The sequence below is a fragment of the Lethenteron reissneri genome, chromosome 72, assembly GCF_015708825.2.
Source record: "Lethenteron reissneri isolate LAM-NWPU_2019-01 chromosome 72, ASM1570882v1, whole genome shotgun sequence".
In the NCBI taxonomy this organism is placed as follows: Eukaryota; Metazoa; Chordata; class Hyperoartia; order Petromyzontiformes; family Petromyzontidae; genus Lethenteron; species Lethenteron reissneri.
In genome coordinates this window covers 6686731-6702847 of record NC_083850.1, presented here as the reverse complement: position 1 = coordinate 6702847, position 16117 = coordinate 6686731, and the positions used below count along the sequence as shown (strand labels likewise).

Sequence of the window (16117 nt, the reverse complement as noted above, 5' to 3'; positions counted from 1 at the left end):
AGTTTAGCAACGTTCCTTTCGCTAATTCCGAAGTATACTGGAGATCACTTGTACTCTAAAACATGTAAACTGTAACGCTTTAAAGAGAGCATTAAACATTAAACGAATATAAACAAGTTTAAGCGGAGACCATGTACCAGATCGGATTTTGGTTACTGATGTTAGAGTGATTGTATTGCAAGCGTCTGTACGTGCTCACTCCCGAAGCTTGGCAGTTTTTGGCAACGCCACGGGGCTGCATTCACTTTAAATCGAGGACAATGGAGGGCATGGCGAACGTGTTTATCCATTTATTCAAAATAAGCGCATAATTACACACTGAGATGCACTTACATATTCATGCATGAAGCACAAAGGGCACATTACCCTTCCGTATGTTAATAGACATGCGGATTGTACCTTCCAAAATTAACAATCGAATGCAAATATCCTGAAAGACAAAGGATTGGATCCTAGGGGGGGGAGTTATAAGGCGGCTCAGAAGCAGAGCTCAATGCCATTTCGAGAGGGAACTTTATGAGGTTGGACGCTCGACTCGTCGCTCTGCTGATCGCCCTTCAACCGCGAGACAACGCAGCCTGGCGAGCACAATTGCTGTGTCGGCAGTTAGGCGACTTTGCGTCGGGAGAGTTCGTGGCGACATCTTCAGACGGGTTCTAGATATCGATATACCGTGAATCTCCAAGTAGGTGTCTATTTTCACGGATAAACTCTTAAACGTGTTCGTCGTCAAATTAGCGGGATTTTTTTGCGTCTCGGTTAGACGCGAGTGTCGTTCTTGTTTTAGCTGTTAACAAAATCCAAAACTCAACGCTAAACATCCTTGCGGCCGATAGCGTACTTTTGACTCGATAACACCGCTGCTGTTACTTCGCTCACATGGAGCAGAGACGCTCTCCACAGCCCCACGTACACGGAGGCAAAAAGCCATTCAATTGCTCTGTGTGTGGGAAGACATTTTCATGGCCATCACATCTTCAGAGACACCAGAGAACACACACGGGCGAGAAGCCGTTCATGTGCCCTGTGTGTGGGAAGACATTTGCACATTCATCACATCTTCAGAGTCTACAGAGAACACACACGGGCGAGAAGCCGTTCCTGTGCCCTGTGTGTGGGAAGACATTTGCACAGTCATCACATCTTCAGAGTCACCAGAGAATACACACCGGCGAGAAGCCATTCCTGTGCCCTGTGTGTGGAAAGGCATTTGCACACTCGTCAACTTGTCAAGACCATCAGAGAACACATACGGGCAAGAAGCCATTCCTGTGCTCTGTGTGTAGGAAGACATTTGCAAAGTCATCACATCTTCAAAGTCACCAGAGAACACACACGGGCGAGAAGCCATTCTTGTGCCCTGTGTGTGGGGAGGCATTTGCACACTCATCAAACATGAACAGGCATCAGAAGGTCCACAATGATAGGAAACTGAAATCAAAAGCTGAAATTCAAGGTGCTGCAATTGGTCCTGAAGAAGTTTCCACATTCGATCCCATGCAGTTGGATCCCGAGAGGTGGCTGGATGTAATGGAGTGGCTCGGGGATCAAACCGAGAGCTCGGAGTGACTGAAAAAATATTATGTCAGGTGGTTATACCTATTAAGCCGTATCGAGTACTTTTTGGTTATAATTTTGACCATTTACAGTTTTTGACGTGCACAGTGGTGGTTTGTAATGTTATCGGATTACTTGCCGAAGTGGTGTGATGAGCACTGGTTGTGAGACTGTTCAATTGTAGTCGTTAAGTGTTCCTGTTGAGCTAAAGTTGGAATGCGTATGTAGGTACATCTTTACTCAACATTTTAAACGTTTTTTTTCAAGTATAAAGCTTTTTTATTGGTATTAATCAACTTTAGATAGCCGATTTCAGGATGTACATTGATTACGCGTTCGTTGGATATATGGCCTTGACTTCAACATAGACCCACAGTGAACAAATGTGGTGAACTAATAAGGAAATCATGGGGAATGATACTTTAACGCTTTGGTATTCCTGGAACGGAAATAGTTTGCATTGTACTGGAAATGTAATAAATATTCCCTTCGAGTTTTCACGTAAAAATGATTGCAGATGAATAAAAACGTATTTTTAACAAATTTTCTTTATTTTATAATGTTCCTAGCAAAAACATGTTAAGCGAGTTTCAGGTGGAGGATCTCCGTCACACAAGTGTGCCCTTAACCGGCAGCATCTTGGCTGTCTACGCGATTAACACGTGTTCCTTGAGGGGAAAGGTCCCCGTAGTTAATCGCTCATCAACCTACCAGTCCCTAATTCCCGAAGTATGTCGGGGATAAACTGTACTCTATAACATGTAAACTGTAATACTATAAACGATAACACTAAACATTAAACGATTATAAACTAGTGTTTTAATTTATAACCATATAAACTGAGATAAGGTATTATAATATCATTAGAAGCATTAGAATCACAGTGTGGTCGTATAAGAATCACGCACAAACCCATTCTTAACTCATGAGATTCTGAATCTTTACGATTTTATAACAATCACAAATTGTAACAAAGCGAAATTCCAACAAGCAAAACACCACGCTCACATGACGTATTCTTAAACAAATTGCAACACTCAAGTGACAGAACTCAACATAAAAACGCCGCAATTAAAAGAACAACATCAGTAGACAAATCCTAAAAACAGACAACACAGGCACGTTAGTAGCTGTTAGAAGAAGACAACACCTAGCACCTTCAACTATACACATCATACAGCCAACTCGTAAATGGCGCGGTATATGACAGCCTTAAATGCTGTCGATGGGGACAAGCAGCGAGTGTTTAACTCCATTGTTTCAGAATCCGTGTCATCACCCGGCCACAGCGCCTTAGCCAAACTACATCTCCCCAACAAGGCAGCCTTCCCTATGCTGTGTATTTTAGCAATATATTTACGGACGCACTTGAAAATAACAATTCGTCTAGAAAAGGCAGGCGACTTGTTCTACCAACACGATATCAAATTTCTATCCGAAAGAAGTATGAGTTCATTCATGAGTAGTATTCACTAAGCACCGATGACACTAACCTACACACAGTTATGATTAAACAAAGTAAACATTAGTCGCTCATCCCAGCTCAGACATGATCATAGCAATTATTTCCAAATCCGTGTCGGGTCCCACGAGAACAGGGCACGGCCACAAACTCTCAGATTGAAGAAGTCGCTGCTTTGCCATCGAATGGTTTCGTAGCTGCTGTAGTTGCTTCTGTTACTGTTATATACGCAGCATGTTGGTGTCCCGTGATGGGATGACGTCTTTGATCAAAAACTATGATCGAACCTACCAGACCAACGCCATCGATCGACGTCTTGGATATACTCTCACATTGTAAATTCTCACACTGTGAACTTTAACATTATGAACTTCAACAATGGTAACTTAAAAACATTCACATATACATTTGAAGAATCTTCAAATTACTGTAAACTAGTATGTGAACTCTAACAATATAACCTATGAGCTATACATTATAACGCTATACAATAACATTATTAACTAGTGTTATAGATTACAACAACCTACCTTGAAGTGTGATTTTCGAATCGCATTCGAATTATTCGAATCACTCCGTGGTCCTCTTCGAATCACACTACAGTCGTAAGTATGTAACATGTATGTATGGAACATATCTGTTTGTAGTAAGTATATGTGCATGTAACATGTATGCATGTAACATGTATGTATGTAACATGGTACATGCATGTATGTAACATGTATGTATGTAATATGGACGTGCGAACCAAGGATGTGATATGTGAAACGGAAGGTGCAGGATCAGGATGGGATTAAAATTACTTGATTAACACTTTGGTGGTATTAGGATCAAGCTGTCCACTGCGGGATGAATGTTCCATCTCAATGGAATCAAATAACAATATTCAGTATGAATATGTTCAATAATCGCACAAACCCAATATTAGCCCGTGAAATTATGAATCGTTGCAATTGTAATGACTTGTTTGATAAAAGTATTTGATCAAAGTTTGTTATCCCATCACGGAACACCACTGGAACTGAAGCATATTAAGCAGCAACAGCAGCAACAACAGCAGCAGCAGCAGCAACAGCAGAAGCAGCAGCAACTGCAGCAGCAGCAGAAACTGCAGCAGCAGCAGCAACTGCAGCAGCAGCAACTACAGCAACAGCAGCAACTGCAGCAGCAGCAACTGCAGCAACTGCAGCAGCAGCAACTGCAGCAGCAGCAACTGCAGCAACACCAGTCTGACATTAACCGGCAACGTCTTGGCTGTCTCCACCATCAAGATGTGTTCCTAGAGGGGAAAGGTCCCTGTTATAAATAGTTTAGCAACGTTCCTTTCGCTAATTCCGAAGTATACTGGAGATCACTTGTACTCTAAAACATGTAAACTGTAACGCTTTAAAGAGAGCATTAAACATTAAACGAATATAAACAAGTTTAAGCGGAGACCATGTACCAGATCGGATTTTGGTTACTGATGTTAGAGTGATTGTATTGCAAGCGTCTGTACGTGCTCACTCCCGAAGCTTGGCGGTTTTTGGCAACGCCACGGGGCTGCATTCACTTTAAATCGAGGACAATGGAGGGCATGGCGAACGTGTTTATCCATTTATTCAAAATAAGCGCACAATTACACACTGAGATGCACTTACATATTCATGCATGAAGCACAATGGGCACATTACTCTTCGGTATGTTAATAGACATGCGGATTGTACCTTCCAAAATTAACAATCGAATGCAAATATCCTGAAAGACAAAGGATTGGATCCTAGGGGGGGAGTTATAAGGCGGCTCAGAAGCAGAGCTCAATGCCATTTCGAGAGGGAACTTGATGAGGTTGGACGCTCGACTCGTCGCTCTGCTGATCGCCCTTCAACCGCGAGACAACGCAGCCAGGCGAGCACAATTGCTGTGTCGACAGTTAGGCGACTTTGCGTCGGGAGAGTTCGTGGCGACATCTTCAGACGGGTTCCAGACATCGATATACCGTGAATCTCCAAGTAAGTGTCTATTTTCGCGGATAAACTCTTAAACGTGTTCGTCGTTAAATTAGCGGGATTTTTTTGCGTCTCGGTTAGACGCGAGTGTCGTTCTTGTTTTAGCAGTTAACAAAATCCAAAACTCGACGCTAAACATCCTTGCGGCCGATAGCGTACTTTTGACTCGATAACACCGCTGCTGTTACTAAGCTCACATGGAGCAGAGACGCTCTCCACAGCCCCACGCACACGGAGACAAGAAGCCATTCAATTGCTCTGTGTGTGGGAAGGCATTTGCACAATCGTCAACTCTTCAAACTCATCAGAGAACGCACACGGGCGAGAAGCCATTCCTGTGTCCTGTGTGTGGGAAGGCATTTGCACGGTCATCAACTCTTCAAACTCATCAGAGAATGCACACGGGCGAGAAGCCATTCCTGTGCCCTGTGTGTGGGAAGGCATTTGCAGACTCATCAACTCTTCATAGTCATCAGAGAACACACACGGGCGAGAAGCCATTCCTGTGCCCTGTGTGTGGGAAGGCATTTGCAGACTCATCAACTCTTAATAGTCATCAGAGAACACACACGGGCGAGAAGCCATTCCTGTGCCCTGTGTGTGGGAAGACATTTGCAAAGTCATCAAATCTTCATAGTCATCAGAGAACACACACGGGCGAGAAGCCATTCCTGTGCCCTGTGTGTGGGAAGGCATTTGCAGACTCATCAACTCTTCATAGTCATCAGAGAACACACACGGGCGAGAAGCCATTCCTGTGCCCGGTGTGTGGGAAGACATTTTCCAAGTCATCAAATCTTCATAGTCATCAGAGAACACACACGGGCGAGAAGCCATTCCTGTGCCCTGTGTGTGGGAAGACATTTGCAGACTCATCAACCAGGAACAGGCATCAGAAGGTCCACAATGATAGGAAACTGAAATCAAAAGCTGAAATTCAAGGTTCTGCAATGAGTTCTAAAGAAGTTTCCACCTTCGATCCCATGCAGTTGGATCCCGAGAGATGGCTGGATGTAATGGAGTGGCTCGAGAGTCAACCAGAGAGCTCGGAGTGACTGAAAAAAATTACGTCATGTGGTTATACCTTTTAATCCGTATCGAGTACTTTTGTGTGTAATTTTGACGATTTTTGTTTTACAGTTTTTGTGAGTTTAATGACGTGCCCAGTGGTGGTTTGTAATGTTATCGGATTACTTGCCGAAGTGGTGTGATGAGTACTGGTTGTGAGAGGGTTCATTTGTAGTCGTTAAGTGTTCCTGTTGAGCTAAAGTTGGAAAGCCTCTATAATTAGATCTTTTCTCAACATTTTAAAAGGATTTTTTTCAAGTATATGGCTTTTTTTGGTTGGTATTCATCGACTCTCATAACCGATTCCAGGATGTACATTGATGACACGTTCGTTGGATATATGGCCTTGACTTCAACATAGACGCACAGTGAACAAATGTGGTGAACTAATAAGGAAATCATGGGGAATGATACTTTAACGCTTTGGTATTCCTGGAACGGAAATGGTTTGCATTGTACTGGAAATGTGTGAACATAGGACATAATAAATATTCCCTTCGAGTTTTGACGTAAAAATGATTGCAGATGAATAAAAACGTATTTTTAACAAATGTTTGTCCGTTCTTTATTTTATAATGTTCCTAGCAAAAACATGTTAAGATAATTTCAGGTGGAGGATCTCCGTCACACAAGTGTGCCCTTAACCGGCAGCATCTTAGCTGTCTACCCTATTAACACGTGTTCCTTGAGGGGAAAGGCCCCCGTAGTTAATCGTTCATCAACGTACCAGTCCCAAATCCCGAAGTATGTCGGGGATAAACTGTACTCTATAACATGTAAACTGTTATACTATACACGATAACACTAAACATTAAACAATTATAAACTAGTGTTTTAAATTATAACCATATAAACGTAGGTAAGGTATTATAATATCATCAGAAGCATTATAATCACAGTGTGGTTGTATAATAATCGCACTCTGCTCATGTAACACTCAAGTGACAGAACTCAACAAAAAAACGCCGCAATAAAAATAACAACATCTATGGACAAATCCTAAAAACAGACAACACACGCACGTTAGTAGCTGTTAGCAGAAGACAACACCGAGCACCTTCAACTATACACATCATACAGCCAACTCGTAAATGGGGCGGTATATGACAGCCTTCGCTGCTGTCGACGGAGCCAAGCAGCGAATGTTTAACTCCATTGTTTCAGAATCCGTGTCATCACCCGGCCACAGCGCCTTAGCCAAACTACATCTCCACAACAAGGCAGCATTCCCTATGCTGTGTATTTTAGCAATATATTTACGGACGCACTTGAAAATAACAATTCGTCTAGAAAAGGCAGGCGACTTGTTCTACCAACACGATATCAAATTTCTATCCGAAAGAAGTATGAGTTCATTCATGAGTAGTATTCACTAAGCCCCGATAGCACTAACCTACACACAGTTATGATTAAACAAAGTAAACATTAGTCGCTCATCCCAGCTCAGACATGATCATAGCAATTATTTCCAAATCCTTGTCGGGTCCCACGAGAACAGGGCACGGCCACAAACTCTCAGATTGAAGAAGTCGCTGCTTTGCCATCGAATGGTTTCGTAGCTGCTGTAGTTGCTTCTGTTACTGTTATATACGCAGCATGTTGGTGTCCCGTGATGGGATGACGTCTTTGATCAAAAACTATGATCGAACCTACCAGACCAACGCCATCGATCGACGTCTTGGATATACTCTCACATTGTAAATTCTCACACTGTGAACTTTAACATTATGAACTTCAACAATGGTAACTTAAAAACATTCACATATACATTTGAAGAATCTTCAAATTACTGTAAACTAGTATGTGAACTCTAACAATATAACCTATGAGCTATACATTATAACGCTATACAATAACATTATTAACTAGTGTTATAGATTACAACAACCTACCTTGAAGTGTGATTTTCGAATCGCATTCGAATTATTCGAATCACTCCGTGGTCCTCTTCGAATCACACTACAGTCGTAAGTATGTAACATGTATGTATGGAACATATCTGTTTGTAGTAAGTATATGTGCATGTAACATGTATGCATGTAACATGTATGTATGTAACATGGTACATGCATGTATGTAACATGTATGTATGTAATATGGACGTGCGAACCAAGGATGTGATATGTGAAACGGAAGGTGCAGGATCAGGATGGGATTAAAATTACTTGATTAACACTTTGGTGGTATTAGGATCAAGCTGTCCACTGCGGGATGAATGTTCCATCTCAATGGAATCAAATAACAATATTCAGTATGAATATGTTCAATAATCGCACAAACCCAATATTAGCCCGTGAAATTATGAATCGTTGCAATTGTAATGACTTGTTTGATAAAAGTATTTGATCAAAGTTTGTTATCCCATCACGGAACACCACTGGAACTGAAGCATATTAAGCAGCAACAGCAGCAACAACAGCAGCAGCAGCAGCAACAGCAGAAGCAGCAGCAACTGCAGCAGCAGCAGAAACTGCAGCAGCAGCAGCAACTGCAGCAGCAGCAACTACAGCAACAGCAGCAACTGCAGCAGCAGCAACTGCAGCAACTGCAGCAGCAGCAACTGCAGCAGCAGCAACTGCAGCAACACAAGTCTGACATTAACCGGCAACGTCTTGGCTGTCTCCACCATCAAGATGTGTTCCTAGAGGGGAAAGGTCCCTGTTATAAATAGTTTAGCAACGTTCCTTTCGCTAATTCCGAAGTATACTGGAGATCACTTGTACTCTAAAACATGTAAACTGTAACGCTTTAAAGAGAGCATTAAACATTAAACGAATATAAACAAGTTTAAGCGGAGACCATGTACCAGATCGGATTTTGGTTACTGATGTTAGAGTGATTGTATTGCAAGCGTCTGTACGTGCTCACTCCCGAAGCTTGGCGGTTTTTGGCAACGCCACGGGGCTGCATTCACTTTAAATCGAGGACAATGGAGGGCATGGCGAACGTGTTTATCCATTTATTCAAAATAAGCGCACAATTACACACTGAGATGCACTTACATATTCATGCATGAAGCACAATGGGCACATTACTCTTCGGTATGTTAATAGACATGCGGATTGTACCTTCCAAAATTAACAATCGAATGCAAATATCCTGAAAGACAAAGGATTGGATCCTAGGGGGGGAGTTATAAGGCGGCTCAGAAGCAGAGCTCAATGCCATTTCGAGAGGGAACTTGATGAGGTTGGACGCTCGACTCGTCGCTCTGCTGATCGCCCTTCAACCGCGAGACAACGCAGCCAGGCGAGCACAATTGCTGTGTCGACAGTTAGGCGACTTTGCGTCGGGAGAGTTCGTGGCGACATCTTCAGACGGGTTCCAGACATCGATATACCGTGAATCTCCAAGTAAGTGTCTATTTTCGCGGATAAACTCTTAAACGTGTTCGTCGTTAAATTAGCGGGATTTTTTTGCGTCTCGGTTAGACGCGAGTGTCGTTCTTGTTTTAGCAGTTAACAAAATCCAAAACTCGACGCTAAACATCCTTGCGGCCGATAGCGTACTTTTGACTCGATAACACCGCTGCTGTTACTAAGCTCACATGGAGCAGAGACGCTCTCCACAGCCCCACGCACACGGAGACAAGAAGCCATTCAATTGCTCTGTGTGTGGGAAGGCATTTGCACAATCGTCAACTCTTCAAACTCATCAGAGAACGCACACGGGCGAGAAGCCATTCCTGTGTCCTGTGTGTGGGAAGGCATTTGCACGGTCATCAACTCTTCAAACTCATCAGAGAATGCACACGGGCGAGAAGCCATTCCTGTGCCCTGTGTGTGGGAAGGCATTTGCAGACTCATCAACTCTTCATAGTCATCAGAGAACACACACGGGCGAGAAGCCATTCCTGTGCCCTGTGTGTGGGAAGGCATTTGCAGACTCATCAACTCTTAATAGTCATCAGAGAACACACACGGGCGAGAAGCCATTCCTGTGCCCTGTGTGTGGGAAGACATTTGCAAAGTCATCAAATCTTCATAGTCATCAGAGAACACACACGGGCGAGAAGCCATTCCTGTGCCCTGTGTGTGGGAAGGCATTTGCAGACTCATCAACTCTTCATAGTCATCAGAGAACACACACGGGCGAGAAGCCATTCCTGTGCCCGGTGTGTGGGAAGACATTTTCCAAGTCATCAAATCTTCATAGTCATCAGAGAACACACACGGGCGAGAAGCCATTCCTGTGCCCTGTGTGTGGGAAGACATTTGCAGACTCATCAACCAGGAACAGGCATCAGAAGGTCCACAATGATAGGAAACTGAAATCAAAAGCTGAAATTCAAGGTTCTGCAATGAGTTCTAAAGAAGTTTCCACCTTCGATCCCATGCAGTTGGATCCCGAGAGATGGCTGGATGTAATGGAGTGGCTCGAGAGTCAACCAGAGAGCTCGGAGTGACTGAAAAAAATTACGTCATGTGGTTATACCTTTTAATCCGTATCGAGTACTTTTGTGTGTAATTTTGACGATTTTTGTTTTACAGTTTTTGTGAGTTTAATGACGTGCCCAGTGGTGGTTTGTAATGTTATCGGATTACTTGCCGAAGTGGTGTGATGAGTACTGGTTGTGAGAGGGTTCATTTGTAGTCGTTAAGTGTTCCTGTTGAGCTAAAGTTGGAAAGCCTCTATAATTAGATCTTTTCTCAACATTTTAAAAGGATTTTTTTCAAGTATATGGCTTTTTTTGGTTGGTATTCATCGACTCTCATAACCGATTCCAGGATGTACATTGATGACACGTTCGTTGGATATATGGCCTTGACTTCAACATAGACGCACAGTGAACAAATGTGGTGAACTAATAAGGAAATCATGGGGAATGATACTTTAACGCTTTGGTATTCCTGGAACGGAAATGGTTTGCATTGTACTGGAAATGTGTGAACATAGGACATAATAAATATTCCCTTCGAGTTTTGACGTAAAAATGATTGCAGATGAATAAAAACGTATTTTTAACAAATGTTTGTCCGTTCTTTATTTTATAATGTTCCTAGCAAAAACATGTTAAGATAATTTCAGGTGGAGGATCTCCGTCACACAAGTGTGCCCTTAACCGGCAGCATCTTAGCTGTCTACCCTATTAACACGTGTTCCTTGAGGGGAAAGGCCCCCGTAGTTAATCGTTCATCAACGTACCAGTCCCAAATCCCGAAGTATGTCGGGGATAAACTGTACTCTATAACATGTAAACTGTTATACTATACACGATAACACTAAACATTAAACAATTATAAACTAGTGTTTTAAATTATAACCATATAAACGTAGGTAAGGTATTATAATATCATCAGAAGCATTATAATCACAGTGTGGTTGTATAATAATCGCACTCTGCTCATGTAACACTCAAGTGACAAAACTCAACAAAAAAACGCCGCAATAAAAAGAACAACATCTATGGACAAATCCTAAAAACAGACAACACACGCACGTTAGTAGCTGTTAGCAGAAGACAACACCGAGCACCTTCAACTATACACATCATACAGCCAACTCGTAAATGGGGCGGTATATGACAGCCTTCGCTGCTGTCGACGGAGCCAAGCAGCGAATGTTTAACTCCATTGTTTCAGAATCCGTGTCATCACCCGGCCACAGCGCCTTAGCCAAACTACATCTCCACAACAAGGCAGCCTTCCCTATGCTGTGTATTTTAGCAGTATATTTACTGACGCACTTGAAGATAACAATTAGTCTAGAAATGGCAGCCGACTTGTTCTACCAACATGATTTCAATTTATATCCGAAAGAAGTATGAGTTCATTCATGAGTAGTATTCACTAAGCCCCGATAGCACTAACCTACACACAGTTATGATTAAACAAAGTAAAAATTAGTCGCTCATCCCAGCTCAGACATGTTCATAGCAATTATTTCCAAATCCTTGTCGGGTCCCACGAGAACAGGGGGCCTCGCTCGCGTGGCGACAGCGATCGCCTCACTCCTCCGCCGCGTGCTGCTTTGTGGTGGCAGGTCCACCGCCCAGTAGGGGTGGTGGCGGTGGTCGTGCATCGGTGCCAACCGTGACCGCTATCACCACACTACCCACTCACCCCGTGCTACTCGCTACACACACCACACGGTTCCCCAGAGAGACGGTGCCACTGGGACCACAGCTGGGGAATGAAGCTGAGCAGCAGATGCCAGGACTACAGCGGAGAATGACTGCTGCGGGCGCAGCCAATGACATCGCCTGTTGCAATCCTTGCTCTGTGGGCGCGCGAGTCAGTGGGAGGGGGGTGTGGACGTCATTGCTCACCCCCCATGCACAAATCATTTTCTTTTTAACTCCTCTATACCCGGTCAATATCCCTGTACCGGTATTAGTATTATTCCTACCAGCCCACCCCGCAGGGTCCTGTTTTCAAATACGTATTTAAAAATATGTTTTCAATTTTTTAAAAATTTAGAATGTCGTTGTCCATGTGGGGAGCGCAGTGGATCGTTTCGTCTAAGCTGCTTTTCGGAATCCGCGTGATAACCCAGTCACATCGCCTAACTCCAGTCAAAGCACCTTACCCAAGCTACATCTCCCCAACAAGGCAGCCTTCCCGCTGCTGTGCATTGTGTTTATGGGATAACAGAGGTGTGTATTATCCCATACGCCTTGACCAAAACGACTGATTATCCGCTTAACACCATAGCCCGTAAAACACTATTGGAGACAGTGTTGTTTGAGAGCAGCTATTAAAGTCGAGTGTGGTCACTACGCGTCTGTACGTGCTCCCTCCCGAAGCTTGGCGGTTTTTGGCAACGCCACGGGGCTGCATTCACTTTAAATTGAGGACAACGGAGGGCATGGCGAACGTGTTTATCCATTTATTCAAAATTTGTTGTTGATAATAATTCGTCTGGACATGGCACGTGCCTTATTCTACTCGATTAACCAAAATTAGTACAATGCCATACAGTAGTGTGATTTCATTCATGAGTAGTATTCATAGAGCCCCAATGACACTAACCTACCTAAAGTTATGGTTAAAAAAGTAATCTTGAGTGACTTAATTCTCAGCTCAGACATGATCATCGCAATCATTTCCAAAGACGTGTGGGGTCCTGCGAGAGCAGGTCCCGACTACAAACAGCTGGGCAGCAGAATCGGAAGTAGCTGCGTCGCCCTCGAAATGTGATGTTGCTGCTGTTGTTGTCGCTGCTATTGTTGCTGCTGTAGTTACTTCTGTTGCTGTGATAAACGCAGGGAGGTGGTGTTCCGTGATGGGATGACGCCTTTGATTAAAGCCTCTGTTCTGATCGTCGCATTTGATCAACTCTGATATTGTAGACTCTCACATGTTAAGCTCTATCATAGTGAAACATAATATTATAACCTATGAACTACAACCTATCCATTGTAACGCTGTAAAAGAATATTACCTATTGGGTTTCACTCCCTCGTCGAGAAGGCCGCTCTCTTCCTTTTCTAAAGTTACATGCTAATTTCTCTGCATTCACTTTAAATCGAGGACAAAGTTTTTCCATTTATTCAAAATAAGCGCACAATTACACACTGAGATGCACTTACATATTCATGTATGTTAATCTACATGCGGATTGTACCTTCCAAAATTAACAATCGAATGCAAATATCCTGAAAGACAAAGGTTTTGATCCTAGGCGGGGAGTTATAAGGCGGCTCAGAAGCAGAGCTCAATGCCATTTCGAGAGGGAACTTGATGAGGTTGGACGCTCGACTCGTCGCTCTGCTGATCGCCCTTCAACCGCGAGACAACGCAGCCTGGCGAGCACTTTTGCTGTGTCGACAGTTAGGCGACTTTGCGTCGGGAGAGTTCGTGGCGACATCTTCAGACGGGTTCTAGACATCGATATACCGTGAATCTCCAAGTAGGTGTCTATTTTCGCGGATAAACTCTTAAACGTGTTCGTCGTCAAATTAGCGGGATTTTTTTGCGTCTCGGTTAGACGCGAGTGTCGTTCTTGTTTTAGCTGTTAACAAAATCCAAAACTCAACGCTAAACATCCTTGCGGCCGATAGCGTACTTTTGACTCGATAACACCGCTGCTGTTACTTCGCTCACATGGAGCAGAGACGCTCTCCACAGCCCCACGTACACGGAGGCAAGAAGCCATGCAATTGCTCTGTGTGTGGGAAGACATTTTCATGGCCATCACATCTTCAGAGACACCAGAGAACACACACGGGCGAGAAGCCGTTCATGTGCCCTGTGTGTGGGAAGACATTTGCACATTCATCACATCTTCAGAGTCACCAGAGAACACACACGGGCGAGAAGCCTTTCCTGTGCCCTGTGTGTGGGAAGACATTTGCACAGTCATCACATCTTCAGAGTCACCAGAGAACACACACTGGCGAGAAGCCGTTTCTGTGCTCTGTGTGTGGGAAGACATTTGCACACTCATCACATCTTCAGAGTCACCAGAGAACACACACCGGCGAGAAGCCATTCCTGTGCCCTGTGTGTGGAAAGGCATTTGCACACTCGTCAACTTGTCAAGACCATCAGAGAACACATACGGGCAAGAAGCCATTCCTGTGCTCTGTGTGTAGGAAGACATTTGCAAAGTCATCACATCTTCAAAGTCACCAGAGAACACACACGGGTGAGAAGCCATTCTTGTGCTCTGTGTGTGGGAAGGCATTTGCACGGTCATCAACCATGAACATGCATCAGAAGGTCCACAATGATAGGAAACTGAAATCAAAAGCTGAAATTCAAGGTGCTGCAATTGGTCCTGAAGAAGTTTCCACATTCGATCCCATGCAGTTGGATCCCGAGAGGTGGCTGGATGTAATGGAGTGGCTCGAGAGTCAACCAGAGAGCTCGGAGTGACTGAAAAAATATTATGTCATGTGGTTATACCTATTAAGCCGTATCGAGTACTTTTTGGTTATAATTTTGACCATTTACAGTTTTTGACGTGCACAGTGGTGGTTTGTAATGTTATCGGATTACTTGCCGAAGTGGTGTGATGAGCACTGGTTGTGAGACTGTTCAATTGTAGTCGTTAAGTGTTCCTGTTGAGCTAAAGTTGGAATGCGTATGTAGGTACATCTTTACTCAACATTTTAAACGTTTTTTTTCAAGTATAAAGCTTTTTTTATTGGTATTAATCAACTTTAGATAGCCGATTTCAGGATGTACATTGATGACGCGTTCGTTGGATATATGGCCTTGACTTCAACATAGACCCACAGTGAACAAATGTGGTGAACTAATAAGGAAATCATGGGGAATGATCCTTTAACGCTTTGGTATTCCTGGAACGGAAATGATTTGCATTGTACTGGAAATGTGTGAACATAGGACATAATAAATATTCCCTTCGAGTTTTGACGTAAAAATTATTGCAGATGAATAAAAACGTATTTTTAACACATGTTTGTCCGGTCTTTATTTTATAATGTTCCTAGCAAAAACATGTTAAGCGAGTTTCAGGTGGAGGATCTCCGTCACACAAGTGTGCCCTTAACCGGCAGCATCTTGGCTGTCTACCCGATGAACAAGTGTTCCTTGAGGGGAAAGGTACCCGTAGTGAATCGTTCCCGAAGTATGTCGGGGATAAACTGTACTCTATAACATGTAAACTGTAATACTATAAACGATAACACCAAACATTATGAATCGTTACATGCACGTTAGTAGCTGTTAGAAGAAAACAACACCTAGCACCTTCAACTATACACATACAGCCCCAAAGAGCGGTATATGACAGCCTTCGCTGCTGTCGACGGGGCCAAGCAGCGAGTGTTTAACTCCATTGTTTCATCACCAGGCCACAGCGTCTTAGCCAAACTACATCTCCCCAACCAGGCAGCCTTCCCTATGCTGTGTATTTTAGCAGTATATTTACGGACGCACTTGAAGATAACAATTCGAGTAGAAAAGGCAGGCGACTTGTTCTACCAACACGATTTAAAATTTATATCCGAAAGAAATATGAGTTAATTCATGAGTAGTATTCACTAAGCCCCGATTGCACTTACCTACACACAGTTATGATCAAAGTAAACATTAGTCGCTCATCCCAGCTCAGACATGATCATAGCAATTAT

General features: G+C 43.3%; 1 protein-coding gene and 1 pseudogene across 1 annotated transcript; one reads left to right on the top strand and one right to left on the bottom strand.

Moving 5' to 3' along the window:
- The window catches only part of LOC133361358 (zinc finger protein 836-like), a 63456-nt pseudogene that overhangs the window by 16261 nt on the left and 31078 nt on the right, over nt 1-16117 (bottom strand).
- Nucleotides 261-14693, top strand: LOC133361308 (oocyte zinc finger protein XlCOF6-like; the record flags this gene model as incomplete). The annotated part of the gene is made up of 5 exons (XM_061580246.1): nt 261-278; nt 991-1413; nt 5250-5906; nt 9647-10324; nt 14145-14693. Coding segments are annotated over exons 1-5 (2325 nt in total), but the record flags the coding sequence as incomplete, so codon positions are not given.